This window comes from Urocampus carinirostris, chromosome 12, assembly GCF_059441175.1.
Source record: "Urocampus carinirostris isolate Australia breed hairy pipefish chromosome 12, RoL_Ucar_1.0, whole genome shotgun sequence".
In the NCBI taxonomy this organism is placed as follows: Eukaryota; Metazoa; Chordata; class Actinopteri; order Syngnathiformes; family Syngnathidae; genus Urocampus; species Urocampus carinirostris.
The window spans coordinates 29,642,558-29,667,369 of record NC_142360.1 but is presented as its reverse complement, the minus strand read 5'-3'; the positions used below and the strand labels follow the sequence as shown (position 1 = coordinate 29,667,369).

The 24,812-nt window shown below is 39.4% G+C and overlaps 1 protein-coding gene across 1 annotated transcript; it reads right to left on the bottom strand.

Annotated features, from left to right (window-relative positions):
• Window positions 1-23,589, bottom strand: dio1 (iodothyronine deiodinase 1). Its single transcript, XM_088349298.1, has 4 exons — window positions 23,076-23,589; window positions 12,980-13,123; window positions 8,264-8,463; window positions 1-2,730 (listed from the first exon to the last, which is right to left on the bottom strand). Exons 1-4 carry the CDS (start codon window positions 23,416-23,418, stop codon window positions 2,665-2,667), a joined length of 753 nt encoding a protein of 250 aa, XP_088205424.1. The 5' UTR covers window positions 23,419-23,589; the 3' UTR covers window positions 1-2,664.
• Between the last annotated feature and the right edge of the window lie 1,223 nt (window positions 23,590-24,812).

Below are 24,812 nucleotides of genomic sequence, written 5' to 3'. Positions count from 1 at the left end.
TCAAACTGAAAACCAAATCCTTTATTGTCATCTGAGATTTATGACTCAAAGGGTGTCCAACAAAGATCACAAATGGGTCAATTTTGAAGACTTCGGATTACGGCGACCAGAGGTTTGCGCCGTAATCGTCATATAAAAAGCGACCGATCGTGAGACTGTTTGGAACATCCTTTCTGTGTTTGTTTTGTCATGTAATTCCCACAGGCCAACAAAAACATAGTACCGTTAGTGTGGCAATTTATAATCAATAAATCCAATATTGCCAGCCCAAAAGTACAATAGAATATAGTGCAGAACCGCAATTGGCCATCAAGACTTTCAGTGCCACTGACGGCAATAGACGTCAATCCTACAATTTTTCATTTTCAGTCGATGAGTTCAATTTCAAATTTTAAGATTATTTTGAACACTAAAATATGTTTTTCTGTTTAGTAAAAATAAGTAGTTTTAGGTCCTAGATTTAAGAAAAGCGTGCTTTACTAAATTCTACTGTGCTGTACATTTTACTCCCACACTGAAGAAAATCTGCTAATAAAACTTCATTTTAAAGATGACTTTTTTTCTCATTTTAGTTTATTTTTCTGAAAGTATTTTGTAGAATTTTACCAGAAAATATTTTACAATGCTATATTTTACTCACTATATTTTACAAAATTTTCCCAATATTTTTCCAATAATTTAGTAGAATATAATCCAACATTTTGCATGGATTAGTAAAAATATGTTATATTTTAGTTAAAAAAATGCAAATATGTGTACTCACTATACCTTTAACTAAACACTACTGTACTGTAAATATAAATCCCACACTAAAAAAAAAAGAAATCCTTCCCCATTTGTTGATAACTTTTTTCATTATAGAAAATATTTTTCTCATTTTACTATATATTTTTTTTGTTTATTTTGTAGTATTTTAGTAGAAAAGAATGTTACGATAATAAATTGTACCTACTATATTTAACTTCTGATGGCACTTTCAACTTAAGCTAGTCTCTAAGCACTATCTTGTAATTTTTTTTAATCTATCCTAACATTTTTTTTTTATTCTCTTTTAAATCTCTATCTTAATTCTACAAACTACATTGTGCTGAAATTATTTACCATTATAATGTAATTACCATTATAAATCATTTTCCTAGTACTTTAATGGAAAATAATTCAACTATTTCTCAAATATTTTGGGAGAAAAACAAGTTAAAACTTTAAAAAACAGAAAATGCAATTTAAATTGGAAAATATTCCATACTTGTTGCAATATATTTGTTGGGTTATGATTCATTTTTTTCTATCAAGTGTAGCTAGTTTGGCTTTGGCCCAATGAAAAAATGTGATGCAATTGCCAAATAAATTGTGAAACGCGGAGATATAAAATACGCAGTTCAAGCAAGTGAACAAAACTATTCAGTGAATTCGGTAAAAATAGCGCTTGGGCGTCAATGGGGCTAAATGTATTAAGAAAAAAACAATCGTTTATTCACTCTAACATAATATTCTAGACCAGGGGTCTTAAACTTGCGGCCTGAGAGCCAATTGCAGCCTATGGGATGATAGTTTGAGGGCCCTGCCCTAATATGAAAGCTTAAAGGGACCGTGTGTAATATTAAGCGCCTCCTTGTGGGAAAAAAAAATGTTAATTCAAAATAAAAACAACAACATTGATCTATAAACAAACATACACAAACTACGATATAAAGGTGAATGTTTAACAAAAAAATAGGTAGAAAAATTTGCATTTATTTCACATAACATGAGCTTCACCGAAAAGGAGCTGACATAATTTTCCGCCATCATGTTTTCTTTAGACCTTTTTTGTGTGGCATTTTTAAAAATAGACACCGTGTAATATTTGATCACTAGATGTGGCTGAAGTATGTAGAGTAACCTAAAAAGAGTGATACAAAGCTCTTGGAAGAATACAAACTTCAAAGTGACCAAACTGCACCATTTTTCTTCTCATTTTTTAGCCAAGACTTGCCCTTTTTTCGTCCTTTTCGGGTACCCTTAGCAGCAAGATTGCAGACAAACATGTCAAGTTCCTTTAGTTGAGGCTCATCTTATGTAAAAAAATACACATTTCTCCACCTATGAACTTAAAAAAAGAGAAAAAGATACCTCATGCATTTGTTCAAATTATTCAAAACAATATTGTTTTTAAAAAAAAAAAAAAATTCTACCGTTAAATACTATACATTGTCCCTTTAAAGTTATTTAATGAGTGGAATGTTTTTATTAGAGGTTTTCTAGTCAATTCTGCCTAACCTCACCCAGAACATGGCTCCAACGGCCCAAGTAAATTTGAGACCCCTGTTCTACACGGACATATAACATTTGACAACCTTCGTTAAAGAATTCTTCCAGGAAAAGAAATTCATAGGTAATTATTTTCACTTCGTCATAGATCTGAGAAGATCCCCAAAATTCTTTGTTTCGATACATCGGGTTGCAGAGTCCGAAAGGTTTGATCTGTGACCGTCACTGAGAAACGCAGAGCGGCTGAGATTCTCATCAGATATCACGAAGTGTGTCTTTGTGTGTTGGTGTGTCTTTGAGTTTGTGTGTGTTACTAAAGGTAGTGAAAGCTGAAAGCGCCGAAAGAGTAAGTGGCGTTTAGTAAGTATTAACGCCGCCTGAAGAGGGCAGTAGTCTGCTTGACGTCTTCAGTTCCTATTTGATCTTCTCCAGGACCGAACGCACCTCCTGCAGGTTGTAGCCCCAAGGCCCCATGCCCCCCTGCAACACAAACACACGACAACACGATAAGATCTATGGAAAACAGTCTTTTGTAAAATATTTTATAAATAGCAAAATACCAATATAATAATTAAGGGCGAATCAATAGCAGTGTTCTCGTTTGCCCGCGTCTTAGACGCATCATTTTTGCTGGGGACGCATAGTCTCAAATCAACTTGCGTCCCCGGGACGAAACCTTTTTGACACCAAATTGTCATTGTTCCCGATTACTTTTTTTTGTTAACAAAGATTTACCGCGCTCCAAACTTTTTGTCACGCAGATCCGCCATTGTTGTTTTGGTCTTGCGCCGATCTCGGCAAACAAGACCTCGATGCTTCGAGATGACGTAATTGTTTTGGTGGTTGTCGAGTGAAAGAGAAGTATGCCTCCGTAAAAACAGTTGGTAGTAGGTGCAAATCAACAAAAAATTGGTAATTTCTTCAGTGTCGGTAATAAGTCGGAACAACGGCAATAATTCTGACACAAAAACATGGCGGAGAAATTCTTCAGAAGACCGCAAAGGCAAGGAAAACACGTGTTTTGAAGCGAACGATTCGACGAAAGATAAAAAAAAGAATACTCCTAGCAAGAAAAGGACTTTTCTGCCAAAATTGACTCAATTATATTCCTGGTTACGCTATGAGCAGGATGATAATGGAGGCTACATGTTCTGTGATGCGTGCACCCAGCGTGACAAAAAAACTGGATTGCATAAATCATTTCGCAATACGAACTTTAAGAAAAGCACATAGGATCGGCACAACGACAATGAAAACCACAAATTAGCTATGGAAATTCCGTTGCTGCAATTGGATCTTGAGAAGGCATTACAACTGTGGCGGGACAGCAAACCACGAAGAATATATGAACTGAAAAATCTGAAGTGTTTAAAACTGCACGAATATATAGACTAATATTTCAGCAATATTATTTTGTATAATGTACAATATTTTTGTGAACTGAAAAATCTGAAGTGATAACTGCTTTGTATTACCAATTGAGTGCGATGATTAAAACTGAATGAATATATAGATTTATAGATTTATTTCTGTATTTGTCGCCGATTTACAATTTCAACCTCGATAACACTAAATTTTGGGGACCCATAGATCTCTGTTGGGACCAATACATTTTTTTAGCATGCGAGTCCCCGGGACCCATCACTTTTCAGAGGTAAAATGAACACTGCTCAATAGCTATAATCAAAAATGTTTAATTTCCCTAACTTAATATGAAATGTGCGCTGCAACCAACCCCGAATATTCTCGATGAGAGTCTCCATGCACAGATTGTTTTTCTTTAGACCTTTTTAATCAGGCAATATTTTCAAATTACTGGCCAACTTGGGGTTTTTAGGAGCGCCTTATAGTCACTGAATTTTTCTTTTCATTTTTCTTCCCAGCCTTTCGCTAGATTTTTGTTTTTATTGTACCCGTAGCAGAAAGATGGCAAACAATTTGTCAGCTCCCTCTAGATCAGGGGTAGGGAACCTATGGCTCGGGAGCCATATATGGCTCTTTTCATGAGTACATATGGCTCTAAAATAAAATGTAACTATTGCACATCTCTCTGTGGCGTTCCAAAGTCAAGTGATTTCATCCAGATTTTGGTCCATATAAAGCCGAAGCAACTTAATGCAGATGTTCGATAAGAAACCATTTAAACTGATAAACAAAAACGCTGGCAAACGACTTTGATTGGGTGAGCAGTACAGGTGGGCGGATCCCTGCACACAGCGCAAGGCACTTCCTTCTCTCTTTCTCGCTCAGTGCAGTCTTCACCAAAAGTGAATATGACGATATGCTTATCGTTTGCACTAATTTGAGACATTTTTGCAAAAGAACTTTGCATGCACATTGTTTTGAAACCGTTAAGGACAAATTTCATGGACAAAATCTGCCTCAACACTCTTAACTTAAGGTGGAAGAAAAGTAAATGGCATATTTACATTGATTTGGGACACTGGATTTGCCATTATTATCATTTCATACATTTGATGAAATCATCAAATGACACACAGTGAAATAAAATGTGCTGAAGAATTAGCTTTTGTCCAGAGAGCATGTTTGGTTGTTTTTTTCAATTTTTTTCTGAAAATATATGATGTGGCTCTCTCAATTTCTTTTTAAAACATGTTTTGCTTTTATGGCTCTTTGGGTCAAAAAGGTTCCTGACCTCTGCTCTAGATGAGTCTCATGTTATGTCAAATAAATGCAAATGAAATTATGTTCATAAGATATTAAATATATTTTTGCTTAATATATAAATCAATATTGTTGTTTTACACTAGAAGGTGCTAAAATTATGTTTACAGTCCCTTTAGTAATCTAAATATGATTATTAAATTATTAGTATCAAAAATTGTTACTTGTCTACAGTTTTTTTTCTATTGGCAAATCGTCAGCCATTAATCCTTCATATCATGACTTGTTTGTTTTGAAGTCCTCGTTCCCTGAGAGAACAATAGGGGAGCTCCATGCGTTTTTGGCAGAGCCGGCATAGGCCTGGGCCCAGGCCGGCAAATTCCTGAGCTATCTGCAGTGCGCTGGAAGCTCCTAGACACGCGATTGCGTGAGCCAAACGGACAAAAACACTCTCTTGGCACACTTTCTAATCGTCCCATTCGCACGGTAAGAAGAGCATGTGAAACTCAAACTCATCGGATATAGAAATTAAGACGACGTGGAATCATTTAGGTTTCGGTTAAAAGGGAATCACTCTCCCCTCCAGGGTTGTAATTTGGATGGAGGACAGAACCTGCCAAAAAATAGTGTGAATATAAAAACGGTTATAAAATTATAATTCAGAAATTAAATACAAGATAAATATTAATGGGGTCCTCAATTTGGTGCCCACAGTGTCCCCTAAAACCACTTAAGTAGCCCGCATACTGGTTCTGAAAATATATCATTGTGGTTTCTTACAGGAATGATGTTAATGATGTATTACCAAATTTTATTGCAAAATGTATTCTGTGTAGCACTATTTAGATATTCTATATAACACGCTACAGTGGGCATTTGCACGTCACACTGGGTGTTTGTATATTATTGTATTCTTTTTGCTTTATAATTGTATAGTTCTCAGCTCAGGGATGCTGCTGGAAATGTGAATTTCCCTTCGGGGATGAATAAAGTATCTATCTATCTATCTATCTATCTATGTATCTATCTATCTATCTGTCTATCTATCTAAGTGGTTGACTGAGCCTATTTTAATATCAAATTACAACCTAGTAATAATGCAATAATAAATGCAACAAAATGGTAGACCTTTGTGCTAGACAGTAACAAAAAAGTAGCTCTCAGCTTCAAAATGCCCCTTGACATAAATACAGTGCATTTTTGATTGGATGTGATTTTTACCTTTTGCATTCATGGGATAAGTAAAGGCGGTGTCCGTACCTTCAAAATATTTTACCTGCTGACGCCCATCAATCATTTTTGTAGCCTCTGTTAAGCTCCTTTTGTGCGTGTGTGTGATCTTTTTAGACACGCTCAAATAAACTCTTCCTTTTTCATATTCTTACCTTCACCATGATCATCCTACAATAAAATAAATTACTCCCCCCCCCCCTCTCAACTCCATCCACCCCCTTCCGCCTTCTTTCTTCGAGCGTAATGCGCTGAGTGGCTGGAACACCGAGGGTAAAAGATAAAAGCAGATACGCGATGGAAAAAAAATATGGGTCTTTGAACTCAGATGGGCATTGTTAACACATACTTAACAGAGCAAAATTTCTACTTTGATCTTTTTAAGGACACCTCAAACGACACACCTCACATTCACCATTGAAAATATCGAAAAAAGAATTGCATTTATTCATGTCTAGAATAGAAATGTGCCGTAATTAAGACACTTGTTTGTGGACTGTGTCAGCAGAAGTCGATGGAAATTGGCACTAACATATATGCAGGAGTGTGACAAAATTAATAATACATAAATGCAAAAAACATAATACATAATGCATAGCAGATGAGTTGAAAACTGATTTCATGTTTGGTTGATGTCATGATTACCGATTAGAAGCACCTGATTGGCACCCTGTCACTATTTGAACCCAGTCCTGTCAGTCCCCTGTTGTCAGTCCGTTTGCGAACCACTGTGTATACAAGGCTAGCCTTTTTCAACCCCGACTCCTACCTGTCCCGCTTTTTGCTCCCGTTTGTCTCCGGCTACGACCTGTTTTGATCCCGACCACATCTGCTCTCCTGTTCCGGCTACAACCTGTTTTGATTCCGACCTCGTCTGCTCTCCCGTCCCGGCTTACGACCCGTTCTTGAACCTGACCACGTCTACTCTCCCGTCCTGGCTTACGACTCGTTTCCGATCCCGACCACGTTTTTGCTCTCTTGTCCCAGCTATCGACCTGTTATTCAGTCCCTGACACCGGCATCGCCCGCTATGTAAGATCCACTTCTGTATTTGGATCAAAATCCGATTGCGAGGGCAACTTGCTTCCCGCGTCTAGCAAGCACCGGATCGCGGGCGCTGCCCTTCCTCTCTATCTCAGTAAACTTGTGAGAAACGTAACGCGATTGGGTCCTGTTTCCGTTCTGGTCCTGACAGTTGTGATCATTCCGATAACTGTCAGCCTGATAATTATCGTGTACCCCACCTCAGTAATTCGTGTCGGCATGTATGGTGACTTTTTTATGAAGTGGTAGCAATACCTCGTCTCCTCTCTATCACCTTGTCATGTGCACATGGGATGGGATCGCTTAAGATCAGTCACATGGCACAGCAAGTGTACCTGTACAGGCTGTTGTGATGATACGGGCTTCTGAATTTTAGTCAGTACAGTACATTGAGCTTTGTTTTGAGAATGTTTTTTTTTGTCTCAGTCCTGCGTATATGTAAATGCCAAATTAGATAATATAGACTGCAGCGCTAGTTGATTGAGATTCACATAGTCCGAAAACAATTGTCTTAATCGCGGCATACTGTGTTACTTTTCTGTTCTAGGAATTTCCCCACTGACGTTTTAATCCAGAGGGAAAGTGGGATTGTAGTTCATTCATTCATGCGCGTCACTAATTAGATGAGACTTGGGCCTGAAGGCCGCATGTCCTGCATGATTTTAAGGGGTTTTCTTCTTCAACTCAGGTAACACAAATTATTAGCCTGTTAGCAAGCTCGCAGGAGCTTGGAAACAGCTGTATTGGAGCAGAGAAACATCAAAAACTAGGGGGGACATGCTGCCATCGAGGATGGAGTGAGGATGGAGTGTCCAGGTCTGAATTAAAACAAGTCAATGTATCCACCCAAACAAACTGGGAAGCATTGCAACAGCCTTTACTTCAGCGGATCGTTCATTGAGAATAAATTCATCAAGGAGCGCCACGAAATGGTGATTACCAGCGAGTGCAGTCAGTAATAATGTCCTCTCGAGGTAAGTTTATCCCGCGGGGGCTTATATGAAGACGCGACACTACTTCGAAGATTTTCACTTTTTGTGGGTGGTTCTGGTCCCCATTATCCACGAAAACTGAGGGATCACTGTATGTATATAATACAGAGATGTGGCCTTACCTTGTAGAGTACTTTGCCCAAGTGCAGCACGTAGAGCCTTTCGGGCAGCGCACCATACTCCACAGAGGCGGCATTGCTCATTTGGTCCACCACCACAGGACAAAGTGGATCCTCCTTGATAAGGATCTGTGCTGCCGCCATCCTGTCCTCCAGGTTCTGATGCTTGCTCACTTGGAGATTGTTAGTGAAGGCCCAACCATCTGAAAGCCGGTAAAAAAAATCGTCATCACGCTATATTTTTTAAAATACTATGTTCAAAGGGACACTATAATACATGCATTTGTTAAAAATATACCGTAAATTCCGGACTATAAGCCGCTACTTTTTTCCCTTACTTTCAACCCTGCGGCTTATTCAGTGATGCAGCCAATTTATGTAAATTTTCTAATGGCCGCCAGCGGCGCTTGAGTGTTGCTACCATTAACTGCCCTGTCACAGGCACGGTTTGGGATGAAAGTTATAGTATTATTATTAAAGCTTTGAAAACTCTCTCTGTGTACCGTCTTTCTTTGCAAATATGTGTAATCCATGTATAATATGTATTTGCAACTGTATATTTTTGTAATGTATTTATTTTAGACACTTATTCTGATATGTTTTGCACGGGTGAATGAAAAAGGAGGGGCGGAACAAACGCGGGGTGCCGAGTTTTAGTTGGGACCGCTAAAGGTGAGGGACAGACAAGGAAAGAAGAGGGGGTAAAAAGTTGGTTAAAGAAGGAGTTGCGTGAGTAAATGTGTTCATCTGATATATTTTTCCCACCCATACCTTTGGAAATATACACTTTTTTCCTTGGATTACTTTCAACGGGACCCGGACTCTGCAGGTCTGCATCAAACCTTAAGTACCGGTATCATTTTCCGTTCATTTTGCCAGCTGTGGACTTTAATGAAGGCCATTTAGTTTCAATCGTGGGACTTGAAGTTGGGTTTGGGTTAATTTTGTGTTTGTGTTACATTTTTAAATGTGGGCGCGTGCGGCTTATATACGGGTGCGGCTTGTGTATGTACAAAATCGGTTTTCCTCTTGAAATGTGGTGGGTGCGGCTTATAATCAGGTGCGCTCTATAGTCCGGAATTTACGGTAATCCTAGGTTAAGACATTCTCGTTTATTTTACATAACACAAGGCTCAACTAGAGAGTGTTTGCCATCTTGGTGCTACCCCCAAAAAACAAAAGACTGGTGCCATTTGGTCATTTTAACTCTCCGTAGTTTGTAAGTCCTTTTTCTTTTAAGCACTCATTTTCTGGTACACTACACTATACAGCGACATCTAGTGGTCGAATGTTAAAATGTGTCACAACCAGTGCTTAAATTTAGCATTTTGTGAGCTGGTTTGGACTTTATCTGAGCTTAATTAACCTTAAATTACCTTAATTTGAAATTTCAGTGTATAGAGACCTCTCGCTACTTCCCGCTTTAGTTAATGGTGCTTCACTGCTTTGCGGATTTTAAATTGAATTGTTTCTATTTCTATTGATATCAACGTATCCTGCATTGTGTTCTGAGCAGACGGCAGACAGCAAATGGTATCACGATTTGATTGGTGGAGAGGTATTGGGTGAGCAGATAACTTGGTAAGCACATGTAGCACGCTCCCCTCTCTCTTACATGTGCCCACTGCGTTAAAGGGAAATACATCCATCAACTCTTCGTTTGCAGTACTTGGTGACATTTTTATAAAAGAACTGCTTGCACCTTTTTTTGAAACCATTATTCACGAAAAAGGGGAAAATGAGCCTCAACGATAATAAGTAACTGTAGGGAGGAGACAAGTTTCAAGTGGTATATTTTGATATGGGACACATTCTCTGGCTTTCTTATTATTTCTTAAATCTAATCAAATCATCAAACGTCACACAGTGAAATTAAAACGCTCTGAAAAAATATATTTTGTCTGGAGAGCATGTTTGGCGGTTTTGTTGAATTTTGTCTTAGAACTTATGGTGCTCCTCTCTGTCTCCCAAAAAAAGAAGAAGAAAAAAATCAAAATATTTTGCTTTTATGGCTCTTTTGGTCCAAAAGGTTCCAGACCCCTTCTTTAAACTGAAACCTGGGTGTGTAAAAACCCCTTCTTTTGTTTTTCTACCACTGGCAATTTTGCTGTGTACAAAAATGTGTTTAAAAATATTAATAACAAATGTATTCATGTAACAACAAATGATAAGATTAAAATATTGTATATAACAATTTTTTCAAACAAACACCAAAATCTATGTAAGAAAATTACAAAATAAAATGAACAATTTCTGTATTTTCGCAACCTACGAGTATTTTTACGAAAATGCACTTTTATAAGATAATAATGAATTCATGCTTATTATTTAGATTGTTTATTTTTTATTCATTTATTTATTTTTTTTAAACAAAAGTATGTGGTAATAATACACACAATCCCTTTAATGTCCGAAATGAAGCAAGCAATAAATTTAGAGTCAAGAATGAGTATGACAGAATCGGTTAAACAGGTTGGGCTGGTTCACCCTCCCCACATTTTTTACACTGCTAGCACTGGTTGAACTTTTTAAACGGTGTTTCCATCTTTGGCACATCACTCTCGTTGCTGTTATTTCATGAAACATATTTATTTGTATATAACCAATGTTCCCTCTAAGCTGCGCGGGTGCGCAATCGTGCACTGCCCGCACATTCTCAGCGCACAAGAAAATCTAGCCAGCTCACAAAAATGAGGGCTCAAAATTGCTGATTAAGAAGCGAATTAAGTCAAAGTTACAGTGCATGAACACAAGGTAAAAATACACGGGTTCCCCTGACGCTGTGTTATAAATGCGGTATTTTTAAGTCAAGATCGAAGTAGAACGAAGTTGAGTGAAGTCAGCAGTTTTTTGAGACCTGGCTTCTTCGGCTCGGCTCACTAAAAGGAACTGGCTCTTTCGGGTCCTAAACGGCTCTTCAGGTTGTTTTTGCTTCTTTAATCCCAACATGACCAAATATTAGGTAAAATTATGCACAAAATGACTTAAAGGAAGGGGGGAATAGGACAAAAAAAACAAAAAGAAGTGAAAAGCGAGAGAAAAAAAACAAAAGGAAGAGAAAAAAAGAAGGACAAATTTAGAAAAAAGCCAGAAAAAAAGAAAAGAAAGAAACAAAGGAAAAAAGTAAATAGAGAACAAAAAGAAAAAAGTAACAGCTCGGAAAAAATAAACACAATGAGATTTTTTTTAAAGGATTTTTAAAAAAATAGAAAAAAACAGGGAAAAAGAAGAAAAAGTTTGTGTTGCATTCAATTAATTTCCAATTATATCAAGTGAATCTTGTTGCCAACATTGTACTTCCACTAAAAAAATGTGATTAAGTACGGTTCTGTATCTGGCAACCGACTAAATAAGCCTCCCGAAATGTTAGTATCATGCGACAAAATATATCAGGAAAAAAAAGAAATGGAAATCTTGTGAAAGAATTGTAAAAACAAACGACGTTTGTAGGCCGTACAACCTTTGCAATCGTACATGAGTCAATTCATTCAAAAGAGAAAAATAATTTTGCATTGCCGGAAACTCAGCAAAATGTCAAGTTTTGGACATGTTTGATAATTACTTATCTTGCCACACTTAGGATTATGGTTGCTCACTGTTGTTTCAAACGTTGCTCACCGACTTTGTGTGAACGCTCAGACCCATGGAAAATTACAGGGAACATTGTATATAACACCCTTTTTTTTCATCCAAAAAAGTTTGGTGGCACATTATACACGGGGTTATAACGTATCGGTGCAATGATTAATCAGCCGAAAAATATCGCTGACCACAATCGCACTGGTTAAAACCTGGATCGCGGTGCCAAATCCTAAGTAATCTACCATCAGTGATACAGAAGACCTACGAAAAGGCATTCGATCTTATCACATTGTTTTGGCGGTGCCATTCGTCTCTGCTATTGGGAAAAAAGTGTGATGATGGGATGAAGCCTTTTCATGTGTCACCTACATCACTAGTGTTTCAGTGGTTAGTATATGCAAAATCACAGTCGCTTTTCGTGTTTGATTCCCATTGCAGGCAACCACAAAGTTGAAGCTAAGAAAAAGTGAATTATAGACCGATTTTATTAAAGAATATGGGGTGCCGTTATACACGGATAAATACGGTATCTTTGTAAATAGTCATCATTGAAAACACTTGGGAACTTTTGAGAGCAGGAGATCATTTCACGGGTTTATTTGTATTGTGTTTTTTTAAATACAAATTATTAGTGAGACACGGTTCGTACACCTTTTTCTATTTCCAAATCAAAGCACTTTTTAAGGACATTCAAAGCCAATTTTGAAATTTCTCTAGAACAATTAAAAGAAATTCAGTGCAAATTGTGTTTTTGCAGAGCCACAAATATACAGTATCTGCACTAATACACATTTCATAGCTCCCTGTTTGGGTATAGAATGCACCTGTCCTCTTGGGCGCGTCCCATAGCGGCAATGACACTTCATAGGGAAATGCCATACAAACTAATGACAGCTGCCGTTAATCACGAGGGAAGACGACATACAGTGGCAAAGTGAAGCCACCAGATAGCAGGGTGTGCCTCATTTCTAAACAGACTTGTTGAGAAATGTAGCAACAATTTTAAGCTTTTAACAGCACTTCACTCGAATTTCAAGCACATTTCAACCTTTGAAAACATTTAAATTCAAGCATTTTTAAGGATTTCAAGCACCGGTAAGAACCCTGGTGAGGAAATCGGTTTGTGAGTGCTCGTACCGCTCGAGTGCGCTTCCTCGACATAGACGACGAGAAAATCGGCCACGTCGCCAAAGTCCCGGACGAGCTGCTTGAACTCGTCCAGCTTGAACATGAACGGTGGTCATGTGCAACTTCCGAAGTTCAGCACCAGAGGTCGAGAACCTGAAGATAGCAGGAGAAAACATTAGGAAAACAGTTGACAGCAAATGAGATTTTTGTATACAGAGACCCCTGGCTACTTCGCACTTCGATTATTTCTGGTTCACTGCTTTGTAAAGTTTTTAATTGAATAGAATTGTCTTAACCGTCGTTGATATCAACGTATCGTGCATTGTGTTCTGAGCAGACAGCAGACAGCAAATGCTATCACAGGGGCAGGTATGGGAGGGCTAGTGATAGTAGCTTCATCGGCTAGTTACATTGAAAAGAAATTCACCAATTAAATCTGACTCTGAGGAAAGTCAGAAGAGGACAATTAAATGCTGATCACCAGCGGGTGCTCTGCGGATTGTTAGGGTCCGGGAAAGGACTCAGGCAACATATGGAGAGAAGGCAATTGCAAGCTCGCAGGTTGACCCTACTTCTATAGCTAAGCTATGTAACAACCCTCACAATCTACCCCTGTGGGACTGGTATCTCACCAACGCCAAATCTATTACCTATTAAATGGATGACCTTGAGCTACAAACCGCTACATTCGGGATGATTGTAGATTGGGGATACCTGGCTTAATCCGAGGATACCCGATGCTAGCGTGCAGCAAGCCAGCCGCTGTCTAATTCACTTTCTTACAATGAAAGGAGAAGCTCTCCAAATTGTTGTACTTTTGTATAATGAGCATTTATTCAACTGCAATTTTGTGTTCCGAATTTTTATTTGTGGATCTATAGTTGTTATTTTGTTACTCTCAGTCGGTAAGGACGTCACCTCTAGGAGAGTTTGACCCTTTATATGAAAGTGCGACACTACTTCGCGGATTTTCACTTGTCGCGAGGGGTTACTGCCCCCATTAACCGCGAAAACCGAGGGATTACTGTACATGTAAAGTATTTTTCAAAGAAAAAGTGTGTATAACTTATCAAATCCGAGTGGTAAAAAAAAACATTCTCATCTCATCTCATTAGCCGTACCGCTTATCCTCAAGATTTAAATAATAAGCAATATAAACTTTTTTTCAAAATAATTGTAGGTTGAGAAATTTGCATTCATTTTACATAACCAGGGGCTCACCTAGAGAGAGCTTACAGAATTGACCCCAAAACGTTGTGAAAAGCTGGGTTTAACAAAGAATATTGCTTCATGTTCACCGTAGTCTCCGAATTTTGTATTCATCCTTTACATGACACAATACAGCAACATCTAGTGGTCATAGCATACCCTTTATTTAATTATTAAGTTGTCTTATTGGAATAAGTGCTATTGGAGTGATATAAATACAACTGAATTGAGCAGGAATATCTATACAAAAATACTATTTTAAAGGGTTAACTGTCCCATTTATTCAAATACTGATTTAAAATATTAAGTGATTCATTGATTGGTTTATATAAAACGCAAATCTTACAAAACACATGGAACTCAAGCTAGATGAGATAAAACAGTTTAATCTTGACTGTTCAAATTAAAGGCAACTTGATACACTCCAAAAACAATGAACAATGTTTAAAATTTAGTCAAATGTAAATGAATACAATAAAATAATTAGTAAGGTTTATTAATTACAATAGAGTCTCATCTCATCTCATTAGCCGTACCGCTTATCCTCATTAGGGTCGCGGGGGGGCTGGAGCCCATCCCAGCCATCTTCGGGCAGTGGGCAGGGGACACCCTGAACTGGTTGCCAGCCAATCGCAGGGCACACGGGGACAGACAACTCATTCGCTCATCAATTTAATCTGTGTTAAATATCAAAAAACAAACTACTGGCAAAGATAATGTGCATTAAAAATGTTTTTTATTCAGTTTACATACAAGAAAATTCCACATTTTTGACAATAATATTCAACCAATATTGTCCATTTCCAAAAGACATTTCAGATTACTGTGTCTGGAATCTCTGATGTTAATGCTCATGTACAAGAAATCCATTAACTTTATGTGTTGGCCATGGAAACCCAAAATATAAATGGATTGTCACGGTTGCCAATTGGCCCCGCCCATTGGGCACCATCTGCAGCTCGTTGACTGATTGGCTTCCCTCCTTTTTAAGCTCAGTGCTCTCACTCACCCTTGGTCAGTCCATCAACGAAGCTCTGCACCCGCAAGATGTGTGTTTTGACTCTGTCCTGTTTCCTGCTGGTGTATCCTGTCCAGTATTGTTCCCGTCTATTTTGTCGTGTTTGATATCGATCTCCAGTGTCTGTTATCGTTCCCGTCTCTCTCGTCCTTCTTGTTATCGGACTCTAATCTCCAGTATCGGGTATCGTCCCCGTCCATCTCGTCCTGTGTGATATCGTACTCCAGTCTCCAGTGTCTGGTATTGATCCCGTCAATCTTGTCCTTCTGATATCTGTCTCCAGACTCCTGAATCTGATATCAATCCTGTCTGTCCCGTCCTGTCCACCCCCATCCGTCCGGTATCTGCTCGTGTAACTGGTATCAATCTCGTTGGCCTCTGGCTTCCTGTTGTTCCACGCCGGACTGCTGCCTTGCTTCTTCCGCCCAGCAATCGCCGAATCACTGGCGTTTGTGTTAACGTGCATTACAGCCCCCATTTCCCGTAAAATAAAGAATAAAAACCAATACAATAAATACAATGTTATTGGTATTGTACCATCGGCTGCATAGTTGGTATCGTGAAAAATTGTAATCATTGAGAATTTACAATATGAATATATCAAAAATAGTTGTCAGTTTCATCATATGTAGAATAAGGTAAAAATAGGTAGGGCTTAAAAATTCATTATCTCATTTTGGTATTAAGGAATTCATGACAATAAAGGGACGGTGTATATTTTTTGACCTCCAGATGTCACTGCATTGTGTGTCGTACAACTGAAAACGAATGCCAAGGAAAAATACAAACTACGGATACTCAGAGTGACCAAACCGCAACATTTTTCTTTTCATTTTTTCTTTCTTTTTTTTTTGTATTAGTAGCGGCAAGATGTTTGACAGCGACTTCAGCTCCCTCTAGGAGAGCCTGATATTATGTCAAATAAAAGCTACTTTCTCACCCTACTAGTAATTAAAAACATGCACGTTAACATAAGTTAGTGTATTTTTGCTGTGGATTTTTACAGGGTTCGTACAATTTTTCATTGCCAAACTCAAGCAGTTTTTAAAGGGGCAGTGTGTAATATTAAGTATGTCCTGGTCGCACAAAAAAACGTTCATTCAGTAAAAACAAACGTTGATTTGAACACTAGGCAAAAGTACATATACTATCACACCAATTTTAGTTTTTATTAAAAAGAGAAATTTGTATTTCTTTTACATTGTGTAATCCCAACCTAGAACTTCCATGTTTGTGTGTTTTCTAGCTGTTACGCTGTGCTCTTGGCACTGGTTTGTGTTTGCATTAGACAATAGAATACCATCTAATGTTCAAATATTACACACTGGGGCTTTAAGGACTTTCAAAGCCAATTTTCCAATTTCTCCATTACTATTAAAAGAAGGAATCCGGTGTGAATCGTTTTATGTAGAGCCACAAATTTATTTGCGATTGATGTATGAGATTTTTAGTCAAGACAATTTGATTTTTACGTCTTGAGTAAACCGCTAACTTCTTCCAATTAGAATTCATCCCTGGGAAACACTACCTCACTTTTTTGCATGGCCCTTAATAAATGTCCATAATTTATACGTAATCCTTGCACTTATAAACATTTCATTGTGCTCTGCTAAGGTGTAGCATGCACCTGTCCTCTTGGGCACGCCCGTAGAGGGCGATAACGCTTCATAGGATAATGCCATACAAACTAATAAAAGTTGCCGTTAATCATGAGGGAAGACGAAATGCAATGGCAAAGTGAAGCCACCACATAGCATTGTAGGCGTCATTTCTAATCAGGCTTGTTGAGAAACATGGCAACAATTTCAAGTATTTGCAAGCACTTCACACAAAATTCCACCACCTCTCGACCATTAAAAACACAACATCACAATTCTAGCATTTTCAAGGATTTCAGGCACCCGTCCACTTCGGTGTGACCCTACACCTTTTTTCATGGACAAATTCAAGCACTTTTTAAGGACTTTCAAAGCCAGTTTTCCAATTTCTCCATACGGTTAAAAGAAAAAATCTGGTGTGAATCATGTATTTTGCAATGGTCCATAATAAATGTCCATAATTGATACGCAATTCTTGAACCAATACACGTTTCATAGTGTCCTGTTAAGGTGTAGAATGCACCCGTTTTCTTGGGCGGGACCTGTAAGACAATAGGACCATAGGACAAAGCCATACAAACTAATGCCAGTTGCTAATCACAAGGGAAGAAATGCAACGGCAAGGCGAAGCTCCCAGAGAGCACCGTCAGCCTCATTTTTAAGCATTTACAAGCACTTCACCAAAAATTCAAGCACTTTTCAATACTTGAATACACAACATCAAAATGCATGCATTAGGGCGGCATTAGCTCAGGAAGTAGAGCGCTCGTCTTGGGATCAAGAGGTTGCAGGTTCGATTCCCATATGTCGAAGTGTCCTTGAGCAAGACACTGAATCCCTAATGCCTAAAGCACTTTGGGAGGTCTTCATTGACTTGAAAAGAGCTATATAAATGCAGACCATTTACATTTCCAAGGATTTCAAGCACCCGCACAAACTCTGTATACATTTATATATAGCTGAAGAAGCTATAGCTATAGCTGCAGTGTGCAGTGCAGGACCACCAGGTTCCACAATAGTCTTGTCCCCCTGGCCATTAGACTGTTAAATGGTCAATCAAACACATAGTAAATCTAAACTGCTGCTAATCTGTACATCTGTTGGTTTTGTTTGACTTTTTGCACTACTGGCAGTTCTTTATAGCTAGCCACTCCTTGCACATCTGTTTCTCTGCACTATTGTACTTACAGCGTTATTGTTACAGTGTTATTGTTACTGTTTACCTGACATACACAACTTTCTTAGACGAATTTGCTGAACTTTTGTCTGAACTAGTAACCTATGCAGACAAAATTATAATTATGGGAGACTTTAACATTCATATGAACTCCCCACACAGTTCACTTACTATTGCGTTTAGTTCTCTAATTGATGCATTTGGTTTTACTCAACTGGTTGACTTGCCAACCCATAAAAATGGGAACACGCTAGACTTGATTCTGACTCGAGGAGTTTTAACCTCAAACATTATGGTGCTACCGTGTACTACTGTTATCTCTCATCATTATTTAGTGACATTTGAGGTGCTAACTAAATGTAGAGTTAATAAAGCTGAGGGATTTAGCGGACGCAATATAAGCACTGGCACAGTTTCTGAGCTCTTTGAACTCCTTCCTGGAGCAGTTGCGTCCTTTCCTAAATACAATGGCTCGATTGACTCACTCATGAATGAGTTCAATACCACCCTGACTAGTGTGCTGGATTCAATAGCGCCCATAAAACTAAAATCACGTCCCAAAAGACGCACACCTTGGTTTACTGATGAAACTAGAACCCTTAAAAAAGAATGCAGGAAATAGGAGAGAAAATGGCGCGCTACCAAGCTTGAGGTTTTCCATCAAACCTGGTGTGACAGCTTGTTAAAGTATAAAGCGGCCCTTGCCTCTGCAAAATCGGCCTACCTTTCGAAGGTGATTGCGTCTCAAAAGAACAACCCCAAAGCCCTTTTTGACACTGTAGCATCGCTTACAAGGCAACAGCCTGTCGCAGACAGTTCGACACACTCTGCTCAGGAGTTAATGGTCTTCTTCACTAAGAAGATTCAATGCATACAGGAAGAAATTGCAAAAGATATTGTTAGTACCACACGTATTAAAGGACTGAAATTTACAGATGCACGACAGGGTGGCTGCCCTGGGAAAATGGCCGGTTTTAGTGAACTGTCACTTGATGATCTCAAACAAGTGGTGAATGCGGCCAAACCGACAACTTGCCAGTTCGACCCGCTCCCAGGTTCACTTATTAAAAGTATTTTTAGCGTCCTTGGGCCTTCAGTTCTAAATATTATAAATACATCACTCTCCTCAGGTGTAGTTCCAGCAGCTTTTAAGTCCGCCGTTATTAAACCCACACTGAAACGACCCAACCTTGATCCAGAAATATTAAGTAATTACAGACCTGTGTCAAACCTACCTTTCCTCTCTAAAGTACTCGAAAGAGTAGTGGCACAGCAGCTGAATGCTTTCATATCGGAGAATAACCTTTTTGAATCCATGCAATCAGGATTCAGGGCTAACCACTCTACTGAGACAGCTCTGATCAAGGTAACAAATGATCTCCTAATGTCAATGGATTCTGGCGCTTCATCACTTTTGCTGCTGCTGGATCTTAGTGCTGCTTTTGACACAGTGCGCCACAATATCCTACTAGAACGGTTGGAAAAATGGATTGGTCTCTCAGGAGCCGTCCTCTCGTGGTTCAAATCCTACCTCTCAGATAGGACGCACTGTGTTAAATATGGTGAAACGACATCTGAGCCCTTTAATGTTACCTGCGGTGTTCCGCAGGGTTCAGTGCTCGGCCCACTACTTTTCAACATTTACATGCTTCCATTAGGTGATATTATTCGCAAGTACAATATCAGCTTCCATTGCTACGCAGACGACACTCAACTATATCTTCCGTTGGAGGAATCTTCCACACTAAACTGTGGAAATTTGGAGGCCTGTCTCACTGAGATAAAAGAGTGGATGTCACTCAATTTCTTGCGTCTTAACTCTGAAAAGACCGAAATGTTAGTCATTGGTCCTTCTAAATGCCGGGACTTATTCTCAAAAACTGCTGTGAACATTGACAAATGTCACATCACACAGAGTGACTCAGTTAAAAATTTAGGTGTCATATTTGACCCTGATCTATCCTTTGAGATGCATGTAAAGCAAATTACTAGAACTGCCTTCTTCCATCTTCGCAACATTGCTAAAATCCGTTCAATACTGTCTCAGTCTGATGCGGAAACAATAATTCATGCATTTGTTACCTCCCGTCTCGATTACTGCAATGCACTACTCTCCGGTCTCCCGAAGTCCAGAATCAAGTCTCTTCAGCTAGTACAAAATGCCGCAGCGAGGCTTTTAACCAGGACAAAAAAGTACGATCACATAACACCGATTTTGGCTAACCTGCATTGGCTCCCAGTTAGCCAAAGATGTGACTTCAAAGTTCTCTTAGTATTGTACAAAATCATACATGGACTTGCTCCCTCTTATCTTTCAGATCTGATCTGCCACTACGTCCCGGTCCGAAGCCTACGATCTGAGAGTGCTGGTCTTCTGATGATCCCGAGAGCAAAGAAGTCTTCTGCTGGTTCGAGAGCGTTCTCCATCCGGGCACCGGTGCTGTGGAATGCTCTTCCCCCTGAGATTCGATCTGCAACCTCAGTGGAAATGTTTAAATCTAAACTTAAAACTCACTTCTACTCCATTGCATACGAATAACCCACTCCTCTTGTCGGTTGAAAATAGTTTGTGTAATATAGTGTAACAATCTGTGAAGCCCTTTGAGACTCTTCGTGATTTAGGGCTATACAAATAAAAATGACTTGACTTGACTTGACTTGTTTACCTGACTGCCCATTTTGCATATCTGGTTAGCTGCTCCTCTTGCACTATTTGCGCTACTGTAAAATACTATACATAGCCATAATTATTTAGTATATTATTAGTACTCAATACTCCAACTCAATACAACATTTTATTTATATCTCTACATTCAAGGAAACTGTGCGGGTCAGATGTATCGACATTTCGTTCTGTATACACGTGTACTAAAATGACAATAAAGTAGATCTGAATCTGAATCTGAAAAAGAAGAAAAACCTCCAAAATCATGCAGGACATGTGAACCTCGAGGAACGGGGTGCCCACTTCTGCTTTAAAGGAACACTGTGTAATATTTGACCACGAGATAATACTGTATTGTGTGGTGCATGTGTGTTAAACATGCAGCCCGCGGGCCGGATCAGGGCTACCAACAGATTGAATGACAACGCAACAAAAAACTAGCTGCACTTTGAAATATGTCTACTGGATGTCACCAAAATCAGGCCAAGCCACTAACTAAACAGCTGTATTTCTTTCGTGCTCTTTTTTTATCCCTCCCTTATTCTTTTTTCCATCTCTCTCTTTCTCGTTCTCTCTTTCATGTCTCCTTCTTTCATTCTCTTCTCTCTCTCGATGTTGCTCTCCCATTCTTTCTCGCTCTCTCTGTTTTTCTCTTTTTCTCCTGTTTTCTTTAGTTTCTTTCTTTATCTTTTTTCCTATGCTCTTCATAATCTGTCTCTCTCTGTCCCCATCTTGTTTCTCCCTACCTATTTCTCTTTAGCTTTCTCTCTTTTTCTCCATGTATTTATCTTTCACTTACTCATTCTCTTTCTTTCTCTCTCTCCCTTTCGTTCTCTTTAATCTACTTGTCTGGCACCACATAAGAATGTTATTTTCAACTGCGTGGCCTCTATCTTAAACGAATTTTACAACTGAAAGGGGTTGATAAAAAGCACAAGGAAGAATACAAACTACGGAGATTCAAAGTGACCAAATTGCACCATTTTCTCCTTTTTTCCCAGAGAACTCATGAGGTTTTTTTGGTACCCATAGCAGCAAGTTAGCAGAAAATTACTTCAACTCCCTCCAGGTAAGGTGAGGCTCACATTTTGTGAAATCAATGCAAATTTCTCAACCTAAGAGTACCGTATTTTCCGCACTATAAGGCGCACCGGGTTATAGGGCGCACCCCCAAAAAAATAGTTTTTGGTCCTATATTTTCCATACATAAGGCGCACCGGATTATAAGGCGCTACAATGGGAACTTCGACAAAACAGTCAGATGATTCAGTCAAACTTATTACCCCCTTAACATTCCGAAAGCTTGCAAAGAAGCAAATACATGTCTCAGACATGTACGGAAACAGTGTCTGTACGATGTCACCAATCACTCAAATGCATCGTTTCAAATATCATTCGAAAGGTTAAAGGCTTGGGATTCAAGAAATGCCAAACATTTCTTAGTTTCCATTTTATTTTTTTGCTGGCAACTGTGTGGACAGCAAAGTAAGAGTTTTATTTTGCAGGGAAACGGGGTTCTTTACTGTGCATATGACAATAAACACTTTGAATTGAATTTAGTTTAAAAATAGACTCATCACAGAAACATCAAGATCGTTCTAAAACAAGATACCGGGAAAATATAAAGCCGCATAGCTCACCTAAGTTCTCTTGCAGCCTTCACGTTCATTAATGATACGTAACCATGGTCTTCTTACAACTGTGAGTGTAGTAAATCCAGGAGAGTAAAATATTTACAAATACAGAATAGTAAAAAATGTTTTCTCTATGCCGTAGTGCAACCCAACCAACGTGTGATTCACATTCATCTTTTTCGGCCAATTGCAGGCTTTGTTTCGCCCCTTTAGCCTATGCGAGCCTGTAAATGATAAAAAGGATCCGGCCCCTTTACCTCCGAATAACTTTAGCCAATAGTGACTGATTCAAATGATGATTGACACATTGGTTAGGAAATGAAACCCCGGTATATAAATCCCAGCATACACTGCAGACGACTTCGCCTTCGGGGGAAAATCTAGTCGGCGACTGCTTGCCTTAGTTGCAAGACTTTGCGACTTAATATTGATCCATATATAAGGCGCACTGTATTATAAGGCGCATGGTCAGCTTTTGAAAAAAAATAAAGGCTTTTAGGTGCGCCTTATAGTGCGGAAAATACGGGTATTCTTAAATGCTTATCGACACGATAGTTCATGTATTTGAGCTCATCATTTGAAGCAGTATTATTTAACGAGGTTTAGCCAATAGGGGGCGCTAATATTACACACTGTCCCATTAGGGAAAACGAATTGTTTTATGAAACTTGACTGTTAGATTTGTTGTTGATGAAGTCATCGAGTCAAACAGCTTTAACCGTTGAACTCCACGACAGCCACGTTATCTCCTGAGAAGTTCCGTTCTTAAGGACTTTTAAATAAAGTCTTCAAAGTAAGACTCACCTTTCATAAAGTCGCTAACTCTTGTCTGCCGCTTGTCCATGTCGACCAGGGGCGAGTCCGGGGCTGTCCCCCCCACGAACGCCTTCTGGCCCAGCGAAGACCACATGTGTCCCCACACGGTCTTGACGAAAGCCGGCGTGAGGAAGGTGGGCCCCCAGTCTTCGTACGTGAACTTGGAATTCATCGACATGGACGTCCGCTCGTTCATTTTCAAAATGACCTTTTTGCTCAGGGCAGGCGAGAAGAAGTGTAAGGCGCGCAGGAAGCCGTTGAGGCAGACGACGAAGAGCAAAAGGTAAGCCGTGTACAAGTACAGGCCAACTTTTTGCGCCAACACCGACATTGTTGGAGGATGCTCGCGCAAGGATCTCCGTTTGGAAAATGTGGGAGAAGGCGAGAGATGCGTGCGACGACTTCGCGGGAGGCGTCCGCTTCCGCTTTGGCGCGCAGCTCCGCGTAACCCAAGCAACCTGTTGCGTAAACTTGCGCGGCGGCATATAGACCCGCACGCTCCCTAACCGCTTTCGATCATAGACAAGACGAGGGAACAATGTATGACAAAAATAGGATATACCGTGGCAGGGGCGTTACCAGGGTGGGGTAGGACACCCAAAGAAAATTGGATGTAGTAATGAGGGTAGTCTGGGAAGCGCATATGCTATCCCAGGGGTAGGGAACCTATGGCTCGGGAGCCATATATGGCTCTTTTCATGAGTACATATGGCTCCGAAATAAAATGTAACTATTGCACATCTCTGTGGAGTTCCAAAGTCAAGCGATTTCATCCCGATTTTGGTCCGTATAAAGCCGAAGCAACTTAATGCAGGAGTTCGATAAGAAACCATTTAAACCACAGGTGTCAAACAGGCGGCCCGCCGGCCAGATCAGGCCCGCTATGGGATTGAATCTGTACCGCGAGACAACGCTCAGAGAAGCGCAAGAGAAAAACAGGTTGCAGGTTGAAATATGTCGACTTGATGTTGCCAAAGAAAGGTGCCTCGAACAAAGACACTGTACTTGTATTTATTTCTCTCTCTATCTCTCTCTCTTCTTCCCTTTTTCGCTCACTCTCTGTCTCTTTTCCACCCCTTTTCTCCCACTCTGTCTCAGTCTCTTTCACTCTCTGTGTCTCTCTTTTTCTCTTCCTTTGTTGCTCTTTGTATCTTTCTCTCTGTGTGTCTTTTTAACTTATTTTGCTCTTACTACATTTTTTCCTTTTCTCTTTTCTCTTTCTCTCTTCCTACCCTTCGCACTTTCTTTTCTTTTCTCTTTTTATCTCTTTTGGTTCTCACGCTCTCTCCCTCTCTCTCTTCCTTTGTCCCGCCCTCTTTCCTTTTCCCTCCTTCTTTCTCTTATTTCTTTATCTCTCTTTTTCTTTCTCTTTATTCTACTAGTTTGCATGTGAGATGTATAAAAAGCCATCTTCTGGACACTTTCCAGATGCACTCAAGGTCATTTACACGTTATGTACATATTTACATCCCAATAAAGTTAAAGAAACAAAAACAGCTGCATAGCAGACACAATGTTTGTTCTATCTTGTGGCCCCCGTGTTAAAATGAGTGACACCCCTGATTTAAACTGATAAATCAAAACGCTGGCAAACGACTTTGATTGGGTGAGCAGTACAGGTGGGCGGATCCCTGCACACAGCGCAAGGCACTTCCTTTTCTCTCTCGCTCAGTGCAGTCTACACCCAAAGTGAATATGACGATATGCTTATCGTTTGCAGTCATT